Source organism: Leptosomus discolor, chromosome 9 (assembly GCF_034619465.1).
Source record: "Leptosomus discolor isolate bLepDis1 chromosome 9, bLepDis1.hap2, whole genome shotgun sequence".
Lineage (NCBI taxonomy): Eukaryota > Metazoa > Chordata > Aves > Leptosomiformes > Leptosomidae > Leptosomus > Leptosomus discolor.
Window position 1 is genome coordinate 21,342,525 of NC_141399.1, and position 26,718 is coordinate 21,369,242.

General features: G+C 38.9%; 1 protein-coding gene across 17 annotated transcripts in view; it reads left to right on the forward strand.

Moving 5' to 3' along the window:
- Nucleotides 1-26,718, forward strand: part of ATP2B2 (ATPase plasma membrane Ca2+ transporting 2) — a 186,327-nt gene that overhangs the window by 39,677 nt on the left and 119,932 nt on the right. For 15 of the 17 annotated variants that reach the window (XM_086470078.1, XM_086470081.1, XM_086470085.1 and 12 more), the window contains exon 2: nucleotides 17,676-17,873. The exons of the other annotated variants lie outside the window; for them this stretch is intronic. In XM_086470078.1, coding sequence (XP_086326204.1) covers nucleotides 17,676-17,873 — 198 coding nt within the window. The remainder of the gene's footprint in view (nucleotides 1-17,675; nucleotides 17,874-26,718) is intronic. 17 annotated transcript variants of the gene reach the window in all.

Consider the following 26,718-nt stretch of genomic DNA (forward strand, 5'->3'; position numbering starts at 1 on the left):
GGCGGCATGCTTCGACTCTGAACCGTCTGCTTACCCCTGCAGCAGACCTGCTGCTTACCTCAGAAGCAGGGTCAAGCTCTAAATGAAGAGTTTCTAAACTAAAGTAGTCCTGGAGAAGTCTACATCTTCAATGCAGTTGGAAATACGTGATGACAGCATGTATCCAGCTCAGTTTCTTTGATGGTTAACCACTAAGCTGGGGCACTGCAGGCGTCAGCACTGGTTACCTGCCTGCACTGGCATGTACTGAATCCTGCTGGGGCTTATACAGCTATTGCTGAAGCCTGGGGTCCTGTGGCTTTATCAGCATTTGTAACATGATTGGGGTTAGAAGAGTTTGGTGCTGTTCATGTGAGCTATGTGTATGGTGAAGTCAGAGTCATTAAGAACCTAATGCTGCAACTAGGCAGAGCAAAGTCCTTTCTAGTGAAGGAACTATTGAACCTAACAACAAATATGGTTTGAAGGTGTCATTTTTTGAGAAAGCTGGTCTGTGTTGGTTCTGGTTAGATGTTGATTGCATTAGTTTCTGTATTTGGTTAGTTATAGAACATTGTTACTAAATGGTTTTACATTCATAAGATAAAAGCACATTAGGTGGACTGGATCAATGGTTTTGCATCAGTTAATGATATCACCTGTCTTCAACATTGTCAGAGGAAACATTTCACATTTTACAGATCTAATGATTCGATATGGGTGAGCACGAGAGGACGTGTAAGCTCTGTGAAGCGTTCTCATGTGTATGTTTTCATCAGTGCAGGTGATGGTCTTTGTATCATCCTGACTGCATATAAACAAGAGTGCGGTAGATACTTACCTATACATGATGAGCCTGTATTGTTATAGTATTGGAACTATTACAAATTAACAATCTGAATGAATTAAAGATTGTTTTCAAGATTCAGAACCTTTCATCTCAGGTCACTGTGATCAAATTCAGCATGAGTCAGGATTACTGTTTCATGTCAAATCAGTCCAGTCCAGAAGTAGGGGGAAAGGTGAGGGGATCAAACATAATTGGTACCCTTGTTGAATGAATTACTCAGCTATCAAGATCTGAATGAAATTGTAATACCTTCTCACTTTTACCAGACAGGTCTAATAGGTCAGCGTTTGGTAGGTCAGTGTAAAAGGATCTTGAATTACCCATCCTGGGCTATATCAGTCCTCTGAGGGTTGGCAGGCAGTGAACTTCATATGCACTAAGCTTAATTGCAGATAAAGGATGTGACACAAACAAAGCTCAGGAAGCTAAAAGATTAATGGTGTTAGAGTCTTTTTATGTTGTGCAAGCTTGTTTCCATAATAACAGGAATTGTTCGTTTTTCCAGTGAGCTCTAAAATGTTGAGGGCTCATAAATGGAAAGCAGTATTGGTACTTGGTATTAAGTCACACGTAATTTCTTTTGAAGTTTTTTGTTGGCTGCTCTTTTTCATAATCATTAAACAAATAGAGTATTTTTCTTAAGAAAAGTGTAAGCAGTATTTTGTCATCGTAAAAGGGCCTTTCTTCTATGTCATTCATAAGCCTGCAAAGTATGTAGTATTCTATGGCCACCTTTGAAGACATCAGTTCTAACAGTACATGGATATTGCTACCTGCTGATCTCTCAAAATTTTACTTACTTTGTGCTCATGCTTCTCTTTTCAAAAAATCAAGCAAACAAACACACACACCCCCCGCCCCAAACAGATCTGTAACGTTAAATAACAGTTGTGACCTCAGAGGATAGACAATTCCCCTAAAATGATTAAGAAGTTTCAAGGAGAGAGTGAGGACTATGTTGAGCAGTAGAAACTCAGAGGGAGGAAGGACAAGCTGTCTGATATTTATCAGTGGCATTACTTTCTTTGAGATAGAATGAGGGGGGAAATAAGGAATGTGGAAAAGGATACGGAGGGAAGAGGGAAGATCTGTTAAGATGATATTCAAGAAGAGCAGTAGACAGAGGCGGCACATAGGGAGTCAGGGAAAAATATAAATGTGTTTAACAGAAGGGATAGCAGAATTAGAGCAACACACACACACAAAAGTCTGCCTACTAGCATCCGGAATATTCCAGCATGACCATTCAGTTCATCTCTGCTTATCATTTATATAACCTGTAGAAAATAGATGCATAATCAAGATGTCTGCCTGAGAGGAATGACTTCATCTTTAACCCACTTATTTCAAGGTGTTTGCACTTTCTATATTCATCAAAATTTTTTCATAGTGTAATAGTGTGTTATCAGTGCTGTTTAAACAGATAACATTCTCTAAATATTGCTAAAGCATACATTGAAAGAGTGTCTGATTTTCTTGTCTTTGTCTCTTGTTTAGAGTTAATGTGTGTTGTGCTTAAGGGATGTATTAATGAACCTTTTTTTTAATCCTGCAATGACAATCCTCTAGGCCTAGTCTCTTCATTAATGAATAATGATGAAACAGAGTAGGCAGTTGGGTCATTTTATCCTTTAAGTGTGATGAACAGTCCAGAAGAGAATGCTGCATTGCAGCTATAAGCTGCAGTGGTTGTACAGATGACAAAATACTTTTGAATCATAGTCTGCATTTCTGGAACATTTGGGTTTTGGGAAGCTTGCCAGTTTCCTGAAACATTCTTCTTAGGAGAGGAATCTTTTTTTGGTATTTAAGGAAGACTTATTCCAATGCCTTCTATTCTGCAAACTTGGAAACCTGAGCTTCAATAAAAATTTAAAGTCACTTACCATACTCTGTCCAACAACCATTGAAAAGGACTTGGGAAGACTTCTGTTTCAGAATATTTGTATAGCAGTTGGCTAGTAGTAGTTTGCATAAGATTTTGAACACCAGCCTTACCGTGAATTTGGACTGATTCTCCCCAAAACATTTTTGTGTGAGGCAGGAACTATGCAAGAAAAATAAGCTGACAAGTTAAGGAACTATGCAAAGAGAAGCCTAATCTCCTACCTAAAGAGAAGCATATGAAAATCAAAATAAGATTTCTAATTAAAGTTACTAATGGGATAAGCTAACACCTCTAGGTTAAGTCAGGTAAATGTTTTGAATGCTCCTTTTCTTGGGGTGAGCACAACAGGGATAACTGAATTTTTTCATCTCTTTCAGTGTAAAGAATGTAGTTAAGTCCCTAAGTAGTGGTTATCTAAACCATGATAAAAGTCTTTGAGTGCCTAGAATTCTGCTGCATTTTTGTGTAACAAGAACATTTGTTTTAGTTGCTTTTCTTTATTTTTTTTTTCTTCTTTTCAGCTTCTTGGTCTTTTTTTTTTTCTTTACTTGCAAGAATTTGTTTCCAAATTTGACAAAGTAAATTACTGTGTTTTCTTGTTGCATGATGTGTGGCTTCACCTCCAAATATCCGTATTGCCATAGCTGTGAGATGAGGAGATACATGTCTCTAGCAGCAGCTTTGAGAAGCTGAGATGAAAGTGGTCTAAATCAAACTTGGTCTAAGGGATTTACCTGTTCTCAGCCTACGGATTTATTCTGGAACATCTATTCCTGATTAACTCTTTGTACGGATGTTCTTATTTTGGATTAAGAGTGCCTCTTCCCAGTTGAGCTGGATTAAGCAAAGCAATGAATTAATGGGCTGGACATAGAAGGAATTGGCTAGCACAGTGTAAACATAAGTAGCTGCTGTGCAAGAAAAATGGTTAAAGCCATAAATAGATTAAATTATTTCTAATTTGAGCTAATTTTAAATAAAAACTTCGGCTTCCACATGTATAATGAAGGTTAATTAATAACTGTAGGATTACTTCTGGGGCATTAAGAAAATGTGATTTTTGTTCACTCACTGAAGCTGCCCAAGGATGGTTGTTAATAAGAATTTGGTGCTTCTATTATGATACTGTCTTGGTTTGAAAGACAGGTGTCTGCGGAGGAAGGCAGGAGCCTCCCTTGAAATGGAAAGTGCAACCCCCTTCCCTCCAAATTATTATAATTTTGAAATTAATGGGCCTTCAGGCAAAGATATGGGGAATAGGAATAACAGTTCTTTACTTATATATATATATATATATATATATATATATATATATATAACACAAGGCAAGGAAAAAAACAAACAACCCACTGGTTTACACTGACAGAGTCAGAAATACAACCTGACACCCTGTTAGGGTGGCAGTAGCAGTCCGATAAGATGATGGCTGCAGTCCTCCTGAAGCGATGGATGTAGTGCTGTTGAAGCAGCGATCAGGTAAAAGAGTGTGGTCTTCCTCCGAAGGTCCAGTGGTAGGTAGGTAGCTCTTGTCCTCTGGAACTCCAGTGGGGGGAAAAACTCCTCTGGGAATCCAGTGGAAGAAGGCTGCTAGGGTGTTCGAGATCTCAGTTTTTATTTAGCATGGCTCCTTCCCCCCCGGGCGGAGCATCTCACAATGGGATGGGGAGTCGTGAGGCAGTTCCTTGATGGGCCATTAACAGGAGATAGTCCAGGAGGGAGTTATCGATGGGTCATGCGATAAGGCATTGTTGTGCCCATTAACAGAAGATAGTCCAGAGGGGGGAGGCAGGGAGCACCGCCCCACCTGGTCTCAACACCTCCTGAAGATGGTAATAGAATACTTTTTTTTTTTTTTTTTTTATTTCCTTTTGGCACATTTTACACTGTAACCTAGGACAGATACAATGTAATATTTTGATTTTTGCTAGTGTGTCTAACACAAATTCATAAGTATTTGTAATGTGAGCAAACTTCTGCCAGAGCTTTGATGCAGGACTGCCTTATTACATTCTGTTGAATGTGCACTCGCCAAAAGACACACGGAGTTTTCAACTTCTCAAAGCATAGAAATTAAAAAGATGGAAGAAGTCGTTTTTAACATAAAGAACACATAGATATTATGACCAAATAAGTGAAGAGACTTGAATACAAATCCTTTCCCACTTGTGCCACCTTAAATAGAGCTTCTTTAAAGTTTAGCAATTTTCAGTGGCTTCTTGGATTGCTGGAACTCCATCTTTTGTATCCAAAAAATATTTCCTCTATTTTTCATAAGTGAGAACTGGGTTTTGAATCTGAAGTCTTCTCCTTTCAGGAGTCTCCCAGGGTGTGCTCTTGCTACCTGCTTGCTGTTCGCTACTTGGCATTCCCACAGGTTTGAGCTGACTAAGATCAGTAGCTCTAGTTATTTGGATGCCCCTGCCCAACTAAAAGGGTTTCCATGTCCCCCCAGTGATAAAATGCAAGATGAGATGCAGATCAGAGTCTCAGTTTTCTACAGAATATACAATGAAAATTATGTATTCAAGCTAGTGAGATAGGCTGTTCATTTGTGGGGGAAACTTATGAGCAAATCTTGGTTAAGTCTTACATGTTCTAGAATATTTCTATTAAGACTGGATTTTTGAAGTGAGTCCAGTTTGGTGTGCATAAAAATATATGGTGTCCTTGACTGCTTCTGACTTCTACTACAGCTGGTGACTAGGAACACCTTCGTTGAGATGGTTACTTTATAATTTAATTTCATATTTGATTTGCAATGGAAAAGAATCTGGAGAACTTCAGTAGTGATTATTGCATTCAGATTAGGTTAGTTATGTTGAAGGCTAATCAAGGTGATTGACAATGTATGCTTCATATAAGAGTCTGTTCTTTTGGGCTTTTTAGTGTGCTAAATTAGGAGGCGTCTGTGGGTGTTGTGTTCCTAATGGAGTTCTGCTGCATGTGAGTATGACAATAAATTAATGCTGTATCCCACAGTACATCTTGGGATTGCTTTGGTCACAGTTTGTATTTTCTAATCATTAAAAAAACCAACAGGAGTCAAGAAAACATCACTTTTCACAGTGTTAAAACAGGCATCTCTTGGTATTATCCTATTTTTATTATTTTAATATAAGGTTGAGAACTCTTTGGAGGAATAACATTACATCTGTTCCAATAGTGCTATCATCCCAACTAAAACACTGCTATTGATGGTGAGTCCCCTGCTCTACTCTGCTGCTCTTTTACACCTAGGCAGATTTTGTGGACTGAATTAACTAGTTACCAGAAGATTGGAAAGTCTTGAGACTTTCTTTGCCATCTTTTCTCTGCTTATCTAGAAAATAGGGCAATAGGGAGCTTGTTTGACTTGCTAAGTACCAGTGCCCAGTGACTTTAAACTTTAACTATATATCTGTGTTCAGTTATGAGACATTCACTGTAATAGTATTCGTGTTGGCACCTTTGGATGAAATTTTACAGTTTCTTTCACTTTTATTGATCCTCCAAGCCTGTGTGGTACTGAAGTCTCCAGTAAAGGCAGATGATGATCTAAAGGATGGGTCCCACTCATTTATGAAGAGGATGGAGCAGTGAGTAATGATTGGTGCAACAGTGTTACGCAGGTAACAGTGAGCACAGCATTATGTGTGTGCTATGTTAGAGGTTTCAAAGGTCTAATTATTTTAGTGCTCCTGAGCAGTGGTCTGTAGTCCATTGGATGCTTGAAAAACATACTGATGTCTTACTGTCTCCTCACAAGTTGGACATTGTGGTTTTGAGTGACATCATTGTCACTTGCAGCGGTGACAGTAGCATTTAATGTTGCTTGCAGATGGCATAATGATCACAGCATTTTTTCTTCACAGTTCTCTTTTTTTTTTTTTAGATACCTTGAATACTCTCCTGAATACACAGCAGCATATGATACACTATAGCAAATGCTCTGGCTCTTGCATAGGCATAGCTTGCAGTGGGTACAGTTGCTGTGTAGCTGACAAGCTGGCATAACTCACAGGAAAAGTAGATGACACTGATAAAGATAGCAATGAAATTAAGAAGAGTTGCCAAGTAGCAACACTTGGAGATAACACCTCAGAAAAATGCAGCTCATTGCTATCTGGTATATTTGTTGTTTTTTCTTACGTGATGGTGGGAAAGAATCATGATATGGAAGCGGACTTGGCAAAGTGGGTTTTGGTATTTTCATTTTGCCTTCCTTATAGACATCACAAAAATGTGTCTGTTTCTTTAGAGCATAACATTTCTTCTTGTTATTTGTTTTAGTGTAAATGATTAAACATCTATATGAGGAATTAGATACCTTAATCTACAAATTCCTGGCCTCATTTAGAAAAAAACCTCTTTTCCATGCTGTTGTTGTCATGAGAGCATAAGTTGTTATGCTATATTACTTTTAAACTTTCCAGTGGGCTTCATCAAACAAATATGAGCTATAGACCTTTGGAACTGCTTATACTAAAGAAGCTATGGTGATTGCAGTGACAAATAATAATAGTAAAGATCCTTCATATAAAAAGAGAGATGCATGGGACTTTCAGGATACTGCATAAGAGCCTCATGCTGTACTGCTTTAGAAGTCTGTCTAATGCGTCTTCAGCTGCAAAATGTCTTCCTCTCTCAGGCCATGTTTTCCTACTTGCACACGCTTTATTCCTTGGGCATTTGCTTTCTCAGATTACCGTGACCGTCATCCTGAGTGGACATGCTCTATGGGACTGAACAGAAAATCATGAGAAGTCTTCAGTGAGTCTACGCCACATTGGCATGAAAGTACATTATAGCGTGGAGAAGCCAGTTAAGGCTCTTAGTATATATTCAGCTGTACTGAACTTTGGTCAAATGGCCTCAGTTTCTGGGACATGTTGTTGACTTGTGTGTCCTTTGAACATAATGTTTTACTGGCAAAACTTAAAGTGACATGAAGCTGTATGGTGATAAGAAATGGAAAAAATGGAAGTTGAAGGCTTTTTATCATCTGTGAGCTGTAGACAGTCTAGCAGCTATTTTTGTAATTGTGGATTTCTTTGTTGTGGTGTTACTTAGCAGCAGGACTCCCCAGGCTCAGTGTCACCGGGCACACTCCCTTGCCATTGACAGTAAGTATAGGCCTGTGCACAGGTGGACATGTGGTTCCATCGTTTTTTTTCTCTCTCTCCTGCTAGGAGAGGATCCCACACATAGACCCTATGTTTTATTGCCTGCTCTACTGCTTGCCCACAGCTAACTCTGGTCCTGCTGGTGGATCGGTGGTGGTTACCTGTTTGGCTGCACTTATTCCAGGGCTTAGAGACGTGCCTGCACGCTTGCAGCTCCCAGCTAGCAGGTGCTTGCATGTGGGCACTTGTTTGAGCCATATAATCAGAGCCTCCCTGTGGACCATGACTGATGGTAGTGTCTCCGCTGGGGGACTTGCATTTCCCCAGGCTATGCTGTATCCACACAGACAGACAGAAGATGCCTCTGTAGCAACCAGAGTGGTTTGCTTGTCAGCACCACTGCTCAAACTCTGATTTGGGAAGAGAGAATCACAGTTTGTTTTCAGGGTGGTTTTTTCACTCTCCATCCCCTGTGGCTGCCAGTAGCAATACATATGAAGTGGTGAATTTTCTGTAGGGTCCAGTGAGAGTCATTGTCAGGATTATGAAGTTGTATTAATTAAGGAAGGCTTACCACTTTGACTTCGTTGTGTGCTCATTTATTCCTTGTCCTTTTCCTTGGCTGAGACCTTGGATCTCCTCCGTTAAACTTACATGGTTGCTTTTCTCTGCCATTACCTGATTCATATGTTGGTGCTTTTCAAGCCTGATCCTACAGAATAACCAGCGAGTGTGTCTTAAGCTGTAATCAGGGATGCTGGATTTTTTTAAAATATTGTATCTAGTGGAGTCCCTCAGGAGTCTGTACTGGGACCAGTACTATTCAATATATTCATCAATTACCTGGATGAGGGAGTGGAGTTGCACTGTCAGCAAGTTTACTAATGACACGAAACTGGGAGGAGTGGCTGACGCAGCAGAAGGCTGTGCTGCCATTCAGCGAGACCTAGACAGGCTGGAGAGCTGGGCGGGGAGAAATTTAATGAAATACAACAAGGGCAAGCATAGAGTCTTGCATCTGGGAAAGAACAACCCCATGTACCAGTATAGGTTGGGGACCGAGCTGTTAGAGAGTAGCGTAGGGGAAGGGGACCTGGGGGTCCTGGTGGACAGCAGGGTGACCATGAGCCAGCAAAATGTGCCCTTGTGTCCAAGAAGGCCAGTGGCATCCTGGGGTGTATTGGAAGGGCTGTGGTCAGTAGGTTGAGAGAGGTTCTCCTCCCCCTCTACTCTGCCCTGGTGAGACCACATCTGGAATAGTGTGTCCAGTTCTGGGCCCCTCAGTTTCAGGAAGGACAGGGAAGTGCTTGAAAGAGTCCAGCACAGAGCCACAAAGATGATTAAGGGGGTGGGACATCTCCCTTATGATGAAAGGCTGAGGGAGCTGGGTCTCTTGAGCTTGGAGCAGACTGAGGGGTGACCTCATTAATGGTCATAAATACGTAAAGGGTGAGTGTCAGGAGGATGGAGCCAGGCGCTCCTCGGTGATGGCCAATGATAGGACAAGGAGCAACAGGTGCAAGGTGGACCATGGGAGGCTCCACATTACCATAAGGAAAAACTTTTTCACTGTGAGGGTGACAGAGCCTTGGAACAGGCTGCCTGGAGGGGTTGTGGAGTCTCTTTCTCTGGAGACATCCAAAATCTGCTGGGACGCATTCCTGTGTGACCTCCTCTAGGTGATCCTGCTGTGGCAGGGGGGTTGGACTAGATGATCTTTTGAGGTCCCTTGCAGCCTCTCACATTCTGTGATTCTGTGATTCAGGGCAAGAAAAAGCTTTCATATTATCTGGAACAATCATATTATAACTCAGCATTATAACAGCATGTTTTTGATACTATTTCTCTCATACTCTCTGTCAGCTTCATTGAAATGGTCCTGTCTTATACGTCTATGTTTCAATAGGAAGTTGGAGCTTTGTGGGTAATACATAAGCCTGTGCAGAGGGCGTTTTTACAGTCTGCTCTAAATCATGTTACCTTCTGTGGTAATGAAGTCCTAGCTTTGTTTTAATAACCAAAGGAAGACGTTTGAAGTAACTGTCTCAAGGCTTTGACTACCTGGAATTGCGGGGATGGGGGAAAGAAACCATTACATTCCCCTGTTCCCTCTCCGTCTCTTCCAAAAAGTCCCAATACCAGTAAACTGCTGAAGATAAGCAATGCTGAACAAACCCCTAGTACTCAGCATCTGTGGCTTGGCGTTGGTTTGCTTAGCTGCAGTAAAGACCTTCTGTAACTTTTAGATTAATTGTCTCATAGTGCTAGGTGAAGGTCTGAACTGTTACTGCACTGTTTTTTATACATAATGTAACAAGGAATTTTTAATGACTTTTTTATTATCTGGTTGGTAGTGGGTGGGAGCTGGATGGTGGATATACATACTAGATTATTAGTATTTATTAGTCTTGCTGCCCTGAATCTGCAATGACTTTATTGTACTTAGTATTACATCAAGATAGGACAAAAGAAAAACATCTCCAGGAGCCTGTGGTACACAAGATGAAAAATATATAAATGGTGTAATGATTATTGAGTGGAGTGAGAGCTGAAGAAATGATTTCTGGTAGGATGATTATCTTCCCTCTCAACAACTGTACTCCCACTGACAGCAGTACATTTGTAAAAAAAGAAATTGTAATTCCTCTTTCTTCATGCTGGACCTTCAGCTCTTGTTGAAGACTTTGTTACCAGCCTTTGCAGAAAGCTTTTTTGTCTGTTTAGGCAAGAAAAATATTAGTCGTCTGTTCTGATGCATATCTTGCCTTTAACGTTTGATGTGTCCTCTGTTGCCTTGATACTGGCTCATAGTTATGCACTGCACATGAGTCCAGTCATTAGGTTATTATGAAATTGTAGCATGTCTTTCAGATGAGAGGCTTTTTTTTTGGGCTACGTTACAGTCACTATCAGGAACCGTTTCTGATTCTGCTGTTATTAGTCATCTTACATAAATTATTTTTTCCTGGTTAATAGGTTCTTTTCAGAGCAATTTTACTTTAAAAAGAAATTAGAAGAAGAAATAAAACCAAAATGGCTAGGTGGAGAAATTAATAAAATGTGTTGTGGAGCATTCAGTACTTCTTGGCAGTAATAAATCCTGCATGGTATCTTACAGCTGAGTGTAAATCAGGAATCCTAGGAATGTGAATGTACTCCCCTGAACTGCCACCAAACTGGCTGGGGCAAGAACTTCAGCGTTTTGCTGCCTCATAAAATTGGGACAAAGTTGCTGACACATGTTTATAGCTAGAAAGAGACTTAAGAGATAGAAACTCATTGTAGGAATGCAAGTTGTTATGTATCTGTTCCTAACATTTACATTAGATGCATCAGTCTGTAAGAAAGAATGTTAAGCTCTTCAGTTGCTTTATTTTTAAAAAAAGTCATGGATTTAGAGATGTACTCATGTACAGTCACTTCAGAGTGATTATTTTGATCGGAAGCTATGAGGGAAGGTTTACATAAGGGTGTAGTCAGCGTGCTGCTTTTCAGCTGCTGAAGGGTGCTCCCTGTACTGCAGGGTGGCAGCTGAAGCCATGGCAGAGCTTAGGAGGTGAATTGGCCAGTTGTTGCTGTCAGATGTGAAGAGGGGGGACAAGAAATGAGGAAATGGAGGAGGAGTTAATTAATGTCCTGGTTCTGCCGCTTCTGTGCCCCTCTTTTCTGTATGTTGGCTGTTTAGATCTAGCTGTAAAGCGTTTGACTCAAGGAGGTCCTAAACCCTTCCAATGGTCTGTTGGCAGAACTGCCAAATGGACACATTGAAATAGTAGCCTCAGCAGAATAAAGCTTACAGGACATGTGCTGGATGATTTGTAATTCCAAAGGCTTTTAATTTTTAGACAAATTTCTTAAAGTTTATGTCAACAACTGTAAGCAAGTGACATTAATGAAAACAGGTAATGAGATTCATTACACTTTACAGACAGCTTTGTTGATCCTAGATTAGAAGGAAATTATTATTCGTTGAGGTTCATTCACTAGTGAAATTCAAATTCAGCTTGCTGAAACTAGTAAATGCTCTCATTAAATACTCTCCTGCTGATGGACTGGATTCTCTGAACTGATTTGATTTTAATATGACCTGAACAGAATTTCAGTATACTGCATCCAAAAATTTTTCCAGCAGCATATGTGATAAGACTGGGAGGTCACAGAGGCATCCATTCTAGGTGTTAATGTTTTATCTTTGTATGTTTTAGTTTGAAAATAAAAAGCATCTTGTGTCGGTAAAACAGGTAGCTTAATGCAACATATATTTTTGTGGCATAGTTGGCACCAAAGCAGGTGTTTTACTTACATACCCTTTAAACAAGTGACATGAAGACATCATGACCTAGTGAAGACTGATGTTCATTTACATAATGGTGTTCTTGATGACATCATTATACATAAGAGACAAAATAGCTTAGCATTTGATCAAAACTGTAACAGTAATCACAGTTTACTGTGCATGTCTCCTTGCCTTCCTCTGTTTCTTAGGTAGGGACGATTTCCTAAGGCAGATCTCAGAAACTAAATCTGTTAGTTACCAGCTATTCATTTGAATTGAAAATTTGACTTTTTCAGCTCTTTCAGTCACTAAATACATAATACTTCTTAGACAGAAGTGGAAGAAGAGGAAGAAGAAAAGGCCTGCTGTCATTTCTAGCTTTTTCAAGGGAGAAATTTACTTCCAAAGCCAAACAGTAAGATCCCACTAAAATGTTGAACAAGATTGTGAGTTTGAACTTTCTATATTACAACAGCAGCAACTGGGCTAATATTTCTAATTCACGTTAGGAAGTTCTGAGAATCTGTGCAAGCGCTATAGATTATATGGTGGGCCTGGGCAAGTTGCACTAAAGAGTAATGTAACAGTAGTAATGGCAGGGATTGTTTCATAGTTAAAAGTGAAGTAACTGGAATTGGTGAAACAAGGGAAAGAACATGAAATCATTGTCGAGGTAATAGTTTGTGGTGTTTTACTTTTTAGTTCCTGTGAAGACCTAGGTAATGTGATGGTAGGAATGCTTATCATTTGGGAAGAGAATTTGAGAGTAGGGTGATAGGAGCTCATGAGGTAGAATGTATGTCTGTGTTCTCAAAGGAAGAATTCATGCATGCCATATCTAATTGCCATTAGAGTTCACTAACCAAAATAGTTGCTTTACCTCTGTGCATTAATTTCAATAACAGTTCAGCATCAATGTGAAGCCTTCACTTTCCTTGCTGAACAATATTTTTTTGCAATTGAGGTTACATATGCTGTGATTTTTAAGTTACATTCTTTACAGGTTTTGCTATTTGAAAATTTTATAGACTTTTCTGGGAGCATCAGAAAATGTACAGAAGAAAATTAGTAAATAATGAATGGTTCCTTTGCACAATTAGTGCAATGTAAATTCTCCATTCTTCATCTCATAAGTTAAGCAGATGTGAAACATTCTCTTAAAAATTTTATGGGTTCTTTTAATTGTTGCTTTAGTAGTGATGTGCTTTTGCTATTTTTGCAGCATCAAAATCATTCTCTGTCATGCTTCATTTGGTTGCAGTGGAGATGACTGTCAGAGAAATAATTTTTCAGGAAGCATTAATTGAAATGATGGTTTTATATTCAGCATGCAGTAACTGACAGATGTAGGTAAGGAACAGACAAAATTCATTAAGTGGCATTTCTCCAGTTTTTTATCTTTTTCTCCCTCCATAAAAGCAACAACGCCAGATGAAATCAGAAATTCATTTAATATACTGCACAACGTTGTAGAAAATGTTTTATGCAATCGCTTTCTTTGTCCCACAGTTTTCAAACAAATTCTGGGGAAAAGTTTTGGAAACTGAAACCTTAAGAAATTACTCAAGTGCTGGAAGCATCAGTAACAAATCTTCATGTTTCCTAAACCCCTTTATAATATTTGTATATAAATTTAACCCAAATCTGCATAACCATTCTAAAACACTTGGGTCAAGCAAAGAAGTATTGCACATCTTTGACATAGAGCACTTAAAATTAGTGCTTAATAAACATAAAAGCAGCCAGTCTGTGGCCTGTTGTCATGCAGAATGTAAGACAGAAGGCTGCTTCTTTTGCCAGTAACATGTGGTCGTGTTGAACTCTTTATTTCCATTCATTTTTTTTTATTCCCCACTGATTCTTTTTCACTTCCTTAGATGTTTGAGATCTTCATATAGAAATGATATTTCACATGACTTTCCTTTGCAGTGCTCTTTCATTATTGTCACAGAACTCAATGCTTAAGGGACAAGCGAGAAATAAAAAAAAAAAATAGGAGCAGTAATGAAGTCAGTACGTGTAATATAAAAAAAAATAATTAAACAAATCTAGCAGCAGGAAAGCGGTCTCCTAGTTAAAAGTACTGGTGAGGACAGATGTCCACTTCCAGATCTTGCTGTGCTAATTGACGTTTTTGCCATCTGTACTACCTGTCAGCGCACACTAGCTTGGAAGGAGCATCCCGCAGATCTGCCAGTGCGACAAAGTGTGAGTGACCTCTAATGCTCTTCAAGCAACTAAGTTAGGCTTGCTCAAAACACCTTTAGGACTATTTGAAATAACGTTTCTGAATAAAGCAGATTATTTGAAAAAGATAAGGAGTGCCTCCCTTACACCTTTTGCTGGCAATAGCATGTGGAATTTATGGAACCTTTTGAAAAATAACATCTTGCATTGCCTCAGATTCTCAATCACCTTTCCCTTCACTGTGTCTCTTTGTATGACTTTAGCTTTTCTGTGTATTTTATTGTCCCTTTCTGACCTTATCTCTACAGTAATGCTTAGGACTGTTCTGATTGATTTCATCAGTTGGTCTGTAGATTTCTTCATTCTCCCCTTTCCTTTCTCTCTAAACAGGAGTTTGTTAGTTTCTGGCATTGGGGGGGGGGGGGGAATACCAGAATTTTGCTGAACCTGTTTTTTGAGTGATGGCCAGATCTCAGGAGAAGGGAAAACTTATAGTTTGGATTGAAAATTGAATTTCATTTTCCAGTATTTCTAAATTATTTACAAGAAAATAGATTTCATAATTAAAGATGACTATGTTCTGGTTTTTTAGGTGAGACTGACTTGGTGAGTAATTTCACCAAGACATAGACTTACAGAAAAAAATAAAATCGCACACATGATTTACCCATGTCTATTTATGAGTCTTAAGGAAGATAATATTTATCACAAAAAATGAAAGAGTACAATTAAATAAAATTCAGGTCTAAATTTCCAACACAGGTTACTTAAGATATAGTCTGGAAAAATAATGGTGACCGTAGATGCTTTAAGCTCAGTCTAGTCCTCAACCTTTTGGTGTCTAAATTTGTATGCTGTCTAAATGAACATTTTTTGTCTTGGAGAAAAACCAGCTCTTTGGGTTCCAGCATGTCTCTTTTGCTTTGGAAGCTTCTCAATGTGTATGTGTATTTATATGTGCAATATGATCGGCAACATAGGACAGGATACATATGCTTTTTATGGCCTCCTGAGGTAAAGAATATAGCATAATTTCAAAGCAGTGAATTCATGATGACTAGGTAAGTATAATTAGGATTGTTGAAAAATACTGCAGCTATATCCTGTACTACTTCAGCCATTCTTTTCATGCTGCTGAGTACCCTGTCACCTGCTTACCTGCTGGAAGTGGCCCACTACTGTTCTGTATTGGAAAGGAGGCATTTTTCAGACATCTCTTCCTTCCACTTTCCCATGTGCTTGAGGTTTTTTTTTCCTGTTTCAGAGTTTTGTATTGCTGCTTGTAGATGCGTTATATGAATGTTTCTGCCAAAAATCCCTACCACTATCAGTGCTGCCCATGTACTTTCCCCCTTTATGTATGAAGTCACCACTGTATTTGGAGGAGGTTGTGTTCTGGGGGCCTCGTGTAAATTGTATATGCCATTTTTAGTGAAAATCCTTCCTTGTATTAAAGGGCTTTGCATCCCACTGAAAGCTAATCAAACTGCGTTTGGTCTCTGCTAAGGCCTCATCCCTATGTCAGATCCCATCAGGGTAACTCCCCTGATCTCTCGTGTGTGTTGTCCCAACTTCCGTCATCTGCATTGGTTCGCAAAAAGGCAACTACCCAAATGGCTGATAGCCTGCAATTCGTATTTCATAGGGGAAAGTGTTTATCCAACATTGGAAGCTGACTGAGAGCTCATGGAGTAGCAGAGAAGTTTGACATGTTATTGTTTGAATCGCGGAGAATAATGTAGATACACTTTGTAATAGCTGGAACCTGTCTGTTACAGTGTCACTAAGCACTAGGTACTGAAAATTAAATGAAGTGAGGTAATAATAACTACAGCATGCCTTTATCTGGGAGACGCGGATAGTATTTCTTAGAAGCTGAAGGTGAAATGAAAGTTTGATGAGTTAACAAGAGCCAGGAGCTACACAACAGCTGTAATTATATACCTTAAGTGAAAGGTGAGTCAACGTCTTTGCCTGTACTGTGGCAGAATTGGTTTGTTCAGAGAAGCATCTCTTTCGACTTGAGGAAATTACACTTGGGCCTGGTGCTTTCATCCAAGAGGTGACTTACTGGCACATGCACGCTGCTGGGAACAGTTGCACCAGTCCTGAATGAACGGGACGTAAAGCTGAGTACCACTGTCACATTAGGATCCTGATTTGTTTTGCTCGACACCTTGAAGGTGCTCTTAGTAGGACTCTCCATTCCTGCACCACCCGGTGGGGTGTTGGTCTGCTCTGGGGGAGGCAGCAACCCTGAACTGCCTGAGGAGAGGAATTTATACAGTGTGGGATCAGTCATTTCCTGTTGCTCTCTTGCAGGCACCTTTGTATTCCTCCCAGGTCTACTCTCCATTTAGGTATTTTCGTTGTGTCACACTAGGGTGAATAAGCATGAATAACTTTGCGTTGCTGATCACATTCAAAACCTACAGTTTTGTAAATGTTCCTACTAATATCAAATACTATTTGGCAGATATATGTAACCACTTATTTTATTGCAGTTCTTTACGCTGTTGAGAGCGGTGTACAGGCACAGTTATTCTACCCTAACACTTGCAAGTCTTTTTTTTTTTTTTCTTCCTTTTTTTTTTTCTTTTTCTTTCCAAAAAGGTGCTAGACGTGCGTACATTAATATAATTAGAAAATAGGGAAAAAAGCACCTGCGTTGTTCAGTGCAAACACACATTCTTACACTGTGTCCTTAAATTGAAGTGTTCATAAATTGAAGTGTTGTGCAAAATGCACACATTTTTATATCGTTTTAAGGAACCATATAATTTCCTTTTTAATTTCTTTACATGTATAACCTGTCACTTCGACTGTGTTTTTTCACTTAACAAAATTTTGATGCAGTTCATTCCAGTGATTGTGTGATAGTAGATAGACAGCAAGAGAGGTTGGTTAGAAGTAGAGCAAGACATGCTTTATGGATTTATACTTTGAGGTCATTGACCTGAGGTTAAAACAGGGATCTGTATGCTGCTTCTATTGATATTACCAAAAGCTGCCAACAGCTATTCCAACTGCATCCCAAATATGATTTATTTGTGCTTTATTATCTGTTTTCAGAAGTCATTGCTTACGTGTGTGTATGTATCTATATACATAGGATTTACTAAAGTAACACTACTAATTCAAAGACTTTTTTTAAGATTAAAACTGGCAGGAATTAGTAGTAAATAGAGTCCATAAAGATTCTGTTCAGAACAAAAGGACAAATCATCTTGCAAAAGCAACATTTAAGTGGAATATCTATGTAATTGTTAATATGCCATAGGTGGTACAGCTTGCAATTGTCCTTGCAGAAATAATTTATAGGAATGCAGGTGTAAGTGGGCATTATCTATTTCACTGCAATTCTAATTTATTTTATTTTAATTTTATTTACAGGATTAGCTGGCACTGCTGCGGACCTAGAAAAAAGAAAGCTTATTTTTGGAAAAAATTTTATACCTCCAAAGAAGCCAAAAACATTCTTACAGCTAGTCTGGGAAGCGTTGCAGGATGTGACTCTTATAATCTTGGAAATTGCAGCCATCATATCTTTGGGGCTTTCATTTTATCAGCCACCTGGAGAAGGGAATGAAGGTAAAAGCTTTTTAGAGAAATCATTAATATAAGTTTAAGTAAAAGCAGTCTTGTATCTCAGATTAAATCCATCCCCACCCTCCAGAAGGTCACTAAAGGAAATTTCCATGTGCTTTGTTCCTATTGCCATTACATCTGGTACTGACATATTTTCTGTGTGCTTGACATTTCTTTATGCAAATAGCTGAACCTCATGACGTACTAAAATGAGTTAAAGAAAAATCATAATATTCTTATAAAACCGGAGTATTTTTGTTTCTGTTTTCACCTTTGAGCTTGTGTTTGGTGTTTGTTTATTCATCTTAGATGGTTGTTTACTGCATTATGGAGGAGAAATATGTAATTGCTTATATAACTGATGTATCCTATCTACATGAACATGGACAGGTCTTCAGCTAGTTTATACCAGCTGAAGACTTGAACTTAGTGAAATTTACTCATTTTAGTATTTTTAGTGATACAGTTAAGGCTAGCGAGCCTCGCTCAAAGGGCAGTATTAGAGGCTAATCATGTTACTTATAAACTATATGCTGCAGAATCCTTCTGTGATATCTGTAGAAAGTTTTAACACCCCTTGCCCCCCTCCCTTTTTCCTCCCCTTGGAAACTCCTCTTGAATTAACATGCTTAAAATATTTGTTCCTCTACATAAATGCAAGATTTCCATTTCTGGCAATGATCCAGATCTTCCCCCGACCCCCGGCTCTCTCACATTTATAAAGCTGGATAAAACATGCTATGTGAAATGACGTGAATAGCTTGGCAAATATATGAAGAATGTCTTCCTCTAAATATAGCCTTGAAATGCTTTTTACATTCGCTTCAGTTTCCTTTGGCTACTTTCCTTGAAGACCCTTCCTTCTTCCTTTTCCATTCACAAGCAGAATAAGCACGTCGCTATGCATAGCTCGTGTATCGTAATTATGATTCTTTAATCCTATATATATAATCAGGAATCTCTTGTTGCTTTCTCACTGTATTTTGAATATGTGATTATTGATTCAGCAGGTGTCTGATTTAGGATGAAAAGATAAAGGAGTCATTTGGTTTTTAGCTGAAGAAAATGTTATTTATTGTTATTGCTTCATATAACTGAACATTGTAGAATACCTTGGGGACATTGTAAACCATGAATGCTGCTTTGCAAAATTAGAATTTAGTTCTGCGAACTCTTTTCTTAGGCATAAATGTGCAGATTAAAAACCCTCTTATTTTTTAATGTATTTGGTGGTAAAGAAATTTTAAAAAATAGGATTGTTACCGGTTTTAGGAAGAGGGGAGGTGTGTCGTCAGACGATGTTTTGTTTTGTTTGTTTGTTTGTTTTAAATTACTATAATTTTGATACTGCATTTGAAATGTTTCTTTTCCCATAGGAAGGTATGACACATCTGAGATTCTGAGATAGTCTGAAAGGCTCAGCAGCACAGCCTGGGAAAAAGTGTTTCTGTTTTCCCACAGCACAGTGTTTTTTTCAGTGGTTGCTGTTTTCCCTATGTTTTTAGAATTGTGTTGCTGGAAGCATTTGCCATGTTCTATGCAGGGAGACTAAATCAAGTTAGTGAATATCTTTTAATCCAACTTTTTGAACATACTGTAAAGTAAAATCCTTTACATCTTTTTTAAAGACTTTGAGCAGTTGTATAAATGTGGGAGATTCTCTTTCATTTTAAAATATTTTCTGAACTGCTGCCAAGGATGCTTAAACTTTAATGGTAGCTGTGCTTTTTAGAGTCCTAAACATTGAAAAACTGACATATTAAGCTTGATTTTGCTATTGGTGAAGTGGGATGTAGTCATACTTGAAGTTGACTTGATGGTTTTGCATAACCTTTGGTAACCATTTATAAAACAAAATTATATGTAGACTAATGTTAAATAAATATTCAAAAGAGCTTTTTAAGAAGAAAGAAAATACACTGTCTTGCCTACACTTAAGCCAATTTATTAACAATTTAAACATTTAATTGTTGAACATGAACCTGGATTCAGACCAAACGTGAGCCTATCTGAGGAGATTGTGATTCTTTGAAAGGGCAACAACTCATGTGCTTTCTGTCTTGTGAAATGTCTGCTTACCTGTGGAAGTCTCATATTCATTATACGTCGCTTTAGATTGGTCTATCTGTGCATTGCTGTTGTAACAGAGAACATGGGAACAAATGTCGTATAATATATAACCTCCTCACAGCAGTCTGCCTTATGCCTGATCTCATTTTCTTGAGGTGAGAGTGTAATATTGCCAATGGGGTGGCATAGGGAATCGCTACTGAGTGGCTGGGGTAAATGACAAGTGCTCCTCTGGAAAGTGTGAAAACCTACATTTTTCTTTTCTGAGACTTTCCAGAACGAAAATTATTCATTGAAATGTAATGTTCAAGTTTATTTGCAAGTTTTATGTTTTTTCTTGAAAAGAATGTTTTTTCTTCTGAAAATACGGCCCAATGCCAGGAAGAGGAGCTGGCATTTCTTGCTGTCTACTCTTGAACTTGCCCAGCTCCTCCACAGCCTACTTCAAAAGTTTCTCAGACAGTTGCTGGATGAAATTAATAGTTGTGCTGTCCAGCTCCCTGGATGATGCCTTTGTGGGGAGCAAGTGAGAGGCGGTGCCACAGTCCCTGGTGCTCAGATCTCCCCTAGATCTCTTCATGGAAGCAGTGTGGATGGACTGCAGTGCGTGCTCACAGCTGATGGAGCTTGGTCCATGGTCTCACTAGCCAATGGTCAGCTTCACTGGAAAGAATTTCCCATTCTAGATGATGCATTCTTAACTTTTTATTTCTTTTCTCCCCCCACCCCCCCGTCCCTAAAGGTTGTTGGTATTAATTTGCTGGTTGATGACAATGTGAAATACAAAGGTTGTGACAGCCAAATTTGTCTGCAACTCAACAAAACGTCTCCTTTGTGTAACAGGACACTACTTTTTGGTGCATGATTGTTTTATGGCATATGAGACAGCCTCCTCTTTTGAATTCTAATTTTTTTCTTTTGTTTTTCAAAATGAAATGCATTTTCATTTTGAAAATGAGTCAACGAGACTGTTCTCCTTCCCACACTGATTTGCCCAATCATCACTGCTAATTACCTACTTACTGTCACTCACATGGAACTTTCAGAGTTGAAAAAGAGTCATAAACATAAGTTCAATACTGTTGCAATGTAAAAGAAAGAAATAAAAAGAGGCAAAACCTTTATGAGCAGACAGGCATGAGACACTCTTGGTAAGTGGTATGATGAGGGGAGATAATCGAGAGCAGCCAATTTCCACACAGGTTCATGATGTACATAGCGACACTGTATTTTTCTTGTCACAGTGAATTTCACACTGTGAATTGGCCTCATGTTGCACAGTGTAGTTGTGCTGATTCTTTGGTCATGGCTAAAAGTGTCTGTGATGATCTTATGCTTTTTCAATGTCTTTGAGATGTGTGACTAGGACAGGATGGTGAACAGAGCCTGAGCCTTTATGTTGGAGACAGAACTATGTGAAAGTGGACATTTCCAGAGAAATAACTTTGTCCATGGCAAAAGCATTAGCCAAATGTTTTCTTTCCCGTTTGGTCAGAAAGACCTTGATTTATCTTCAGGAGCAACTTGAATGATAAGTCTGGCCAGGTTGTTGTGGCTGAAGCCGTAAAAGATGATAATATCAGAGAAGGGTTTGGACAAGCTGGATGCTACAATGAGAGCTGGAGATCTTTTATTTTCTGTTATTGTCAAACACACAGAGAGACCTGAATAAGAGATGGCAGTGGTGTAGTGCCAGTGCATTATCAGCTGCCAAAGGGATGGAAGAGCATCTGAAAAAGCCAGTGAAAAGCAAGGCTGTGATTTGATTTACCCTCTCCAGACTTTCTTGGGAGTGGAGCCTTGTAGATGTTACCCAGTTGTAAGGAGTGGTTGTGCTTGCTGCCTCATACCACACAGTAGACCCAGGCATTCGATATGGCAGGGCTGTGCCAGGGTCCCTGGCGATGCCTCTTCTCTGAGGATGTACCCTGCAGCAATGGGGAAGGAGTGCAAGAGCTGAGGGAAAAATTGAATTTCTCTCATGCTGGACATTTTGATAGTCATCATTTTTGAAAAAATACTAACTTTACATGAAAGCTCAAATAAGAAAGGGATAATGGAAGTAAATTTTTACAGAATGTTAAAAATTGGCCAGTTGTTTTCTTTTGGCGTTTTTGATTGACACAGCACTGTCTTGCAATGGTTCATTTGCTTATTGCTTAGGACTAACTTCAAAAGTTATGACTGTCTAGAAGTGACAGCCTTTCATTGTAGGAATAAGGCATAATAGCATGAAAATAAGACACTTTAAGACACAGTGTCGGAAACACAGCCTTGCGTATTTTTTTAATTGAGCGTATGTGTATACTCTGCCTTTATATCTAATATATTTGTATCAGCCTTTCACATATCCTAAACTTTTATCTACCAATGACCTTATTATTAATATAATAAATTGAAGTAATTTTTATTTTTTAAAATTGATATAACTCTTTCTTTTTGGACACTTGAAAACTAATTTTTGAAGCTTTGAAACAATTAGCATTTAACTGGTTTCTGCAGTTTTAAGTGCAAAATACTTTTCTCCTGAGGCATTTGAAGGGGGAATCATGCATGATAAATTCCACACATCCAAAAAATATTAGAGTGCATGAACTGCTTCAGGAACCTTGTCTAAGAGTGTAATCTAATGTATGTATGTTAGTGCGTTTTGCTGTTTTAGGCAGTTACAAGCTCAAAAGTTCATTTTCTACATGTATTTCTGGGTTGGCTATTATTTCCCATTGAAAGCTACAATTGTTGATACATTGCCAAATTAATTCCTTTGACTGTAGCGTAATTGCATTTCCAAACATCTGTAACAGTTTGGTATTATCTTGAGAAAAGTAAGTAGATTATTATATACTGAATTTCATTCAGTTTACGCTGTTGGAAACAGTTGACATTTCTGCAGTTTTTAAGAAATGTGAGAAATGACGTGACATTTCTTAACCAATCTTAACTGGAAGAAGTAGTAATTTATTGTTGATAGTACAAGAAATTTTTGCTCTACTTCAGTTCTTCATTTAAGATATGGGTGGAAAACATGATTTCATTTTCTGCTGCAATCACAAAATCTGATCTACAGGAATTACGAGATATTAGTGTAGTTTTCTGTTATTGTTTCTTCAGAAGCCACTTCAATTCCTATATTTTTGTATTTCCTAGCAAGAGCGAAAGTTTCAAGAATTTTGTTCTCAGAAGCTAGGCTAGACTTGTTTTTATGATCTGTTTTGCATTCCCTTTTGCCATCTGACAGGCCATTAGGAGCAATTGAGAACTTCTGCATAAATTATTGTCAGCCCTGTGACAATTACTGCTCTCATTACTGATCCACACAGAATAATGTTTCCACTCTTTCAAAAAAGTGCAAAGCTGCTGCTGCATTTTAGCAAATGTATTTTGAGAGAAAATTCCTAGTGCAGACGTAGTCTCTGCTACAGTGATGATCACACAGGGGTGCGAATTAGGCAAGTTAAAAATACTTTGTTCCTCAGAACAAAATCCTTCTGCGTCCTGGGTTAATAGATTACAGACTCTGTCCTTGAGCAAACAGAATAGTGAGCCTATGATATGTAAAGAGGATTTAATGAATATATGGGATCCTGGCTTCATTGTATTTGTTATGTAGATTAGAGTTAGTCCAGGAGTACATTTGAAGTGTTTGTATATCAGTGTACAGTGAAATCATTTTTGTGTATGGTTTGAAAGAACAATCAAGTGTCCTGTTTTTAAAGAGAGTATATGAATAGAAAGAGCTGCTTCATGGATCAAGTACCTGGACTGTGGTCTCAAACCATTGCATTGCCTGAGGAAATGAAACATCCTTTGAGAAAGAGAGCTTACACTCAGTCAGAGACCCAACAAGGGAGTGAGAAATGGCAGTTCTTCTCAGTTGCTCCCAGATCTCTGTCTCATTTTGGCTGTAGATCTGCAGGAATCTCTCGTCTGTTTGGGGTTTTTTTGTTTGGTTTGGTTTTTTTTGAATCTTTCCCCTTAGGTCTCTTGCTGAAACAGTTAGTTCTTCTTGCAGGAATGACGTAGTTGTAATTTGCCATTCTTCTGTCGTGTTCTGAAGCCATCTTCATAACAGTCTGTCCTGCAATTCAGAGCAAACCAGCAGCATTGTCCATGTTCTGTGCATCCCCCATCTATATTCTTGTTGAACTGGTTAAAAATTTTCAGTCTTCTGCTAATTTCTAAGCATTCTTGAATCCTCTCCCTTGTTACTGTCTTCAGGCCTTGTATTACATGTGGCTCTTACTACATGGTTGCAAAAACCACTGATTTCAACACCTGACAATCATTTACTATTTACATGAATGTAACAAACCTTTTAACTTTTCTGTCTTGACTTCTGTTTCCTTATGTGGATTACAAAGGGGGAAAAAAGTAGCCTGAGGTAAGATGTTTTAACATGAAGCTGCAGGCATGATGTCTCTTTTCAAGTGTACAGTTCTTTGCAGCTTTGGGGGGAGAAAAAAAGGAAAGGTCTTTTTGGTTGAGGTAGCTTCTGTTCAAATTCCCAAGGCAAAACTCTGTACTGAAAACAAAGTTAAATGATTGGTTACATTGCTTAATACTGCTAAGTGGATGGTTTGGCTGGGTTAGCCTGCCCCTTGCTCAGCAACAAGTTAGTGAACAGGAAAAAATACAGAAACAGGGCACGGTCCCCTGAAACTTGGTCCTCCCAAGCCACTTGTATTAAGCTGTTGGTGTGGTTGATATGCTGCTGCTGCTCTGTGCTGCAGCTGGGGTGCCTGCTGACCTCTCATGTCTTAGTTTCCTTACAAGAGACTGTACTTCTAAAGGTTCACCACTCAGTTATTTCCTTATCATTCCTATAATGTGCCACATTGCTTGGTCAATGAGGACTCAAGTTGGCGATTTACATCGGAAAGGGTATCCATATAGTTGGAGAGAAGATACAGCTGATCCACAGCTCCCATGAGGGTAGTTGCTTCTCTTGTTCCTGTGCTAAGCCTCCTTGTTGAGGTAGTACTCACTGGTACTCATGGTACAACTGTTCTGTGCGCATCTAGCAAGCCTTATGCTCCTGGTATGTGAACCTGAAAAAGTACATGTGTACGGCTTGAATGGACAGCAGGTCACAGCCAGACACGGAAATGCAAGAGCCAGCGTGCTCATCAGTGCTGGATTCCCGAGATAGTCATAAAGGTCTTTGGTACAGAAGCGAAGGCAGCCATGTGATGCTTCAATAAAAAACTCTGTAAAAATCACTCTGACGGGGGCGTGGGGGGAGAACCCAGACAAATAACTTACCCCCCCCCACCTTATCCACATCTCTTCCTTGGACCTGAAAGACTGTGCTGTTCTCACCTTCTCTCAGGTTACTGCCTATCACAATGCAACTCAAAATGTGGCTCGACATTTCATCACATTGAGCAAGTCTGTACAAATAAGTTACGGTGGGAAAGATTTCACCAGCCATTAGTGCAGGTGTCTGTGGAAGGAACAGAAAAACAGTAAAAATTTCATTCATATACATAAAGAATATATATAAAAAGGAAAAAAAATATGAAAATAATATAAAGCTGATGGCAACAAACTTCTCATAGTTAGCAGTGAAAGTACTGAATTTAATACTAGCTACTATGAATTTCAGTCCAGTTTATAGTTTGTTCTGGTGTACATTATAAAAAAAACATTTCTGTCAATTTGGGTCAGTCCAATTCTCCTTGCAAGTTCCCTACTCTTGATGCAAATTCTAGTGCAATAGGCTGTCGGCTGGGTTTCAACTAGCCTCAAGTATAATGTCATGTTATAAAGATATGTTGGCTGTCCTAATTCGCCAGCACTTATTACAGGTATTATGGAATCTCTGGATTTAAAAAAAATGTACAACATGTAATTAGGACATTGCTTCTTCAGAACATTTCAAACTTTTGTTATAATGGGCAGTATCTTTTTGTGGTTCCAGTTCTCAGCTTTCCTTAGATCAGTTCGTGGTTTTACTGCTTTTCACATGACATCTAGGCTACTGAAGAGAATTTTACCCTACTAACATACAGCGGACATTCAAGCATTCCCCTGCATCCAGGGGAAAATAAGAAATACCACCTTTCTGATAGAACTATAAGGTCATGTTAACAGTTTCGTCACTTGTTCTGTATTTGCATGAATAAACAGCTGAAGTTTCTCATCTAGTTTTTAACCTTTTCCATAAATTGTTTTTGGTTGGGTTTATTGTTTGTTTGTTTGTGTTTTTTATTATTTTACCCAAGGGTGATTCCTGCCTCCCATTGCCTATATTTGCAAATCCTCTACCAGTTTATTATTATCTTTAGATTCATGTGCAGGGTTTGTCTTTTTCTCTTGCACTCATTTCTGTGCATATAGAGAAATTTTCCCTCCATTGGAGGATGCAACTACAAATCTTAGCCTGCTGTGCTGACTCCGCAGATAGCAGTCACCATCGCAGTCTAGCAAGATGTGTGTGAAGAATAAGGGACAATGGAGAGAGGGAAAAAAACAAACCAACCAACCCCAAAACCAACCTTGGCACCATCACAAGAAATAATGGCTCACAGCTGTATTGCCCTGTGGACAACTCTTAGAGGTTGATTTCTTCAGTTTATTGGTATGCCAGCAATGTGTGTTTCCTTTCTGTTTGGAAGGAAAGCAGTGCATCGGTTTCCAGCTTCCCCATGAGGATGAACACTGGGGCTTACAGGGAGAGCTGGACAGTCTCTGTAATTCAGGCAAAGTGGACAGGAAGGAAAAAGGCCCTTTCTGTGTTGCCATGTGTGATGGGACAGCTTGACCATAGATTTGTTAA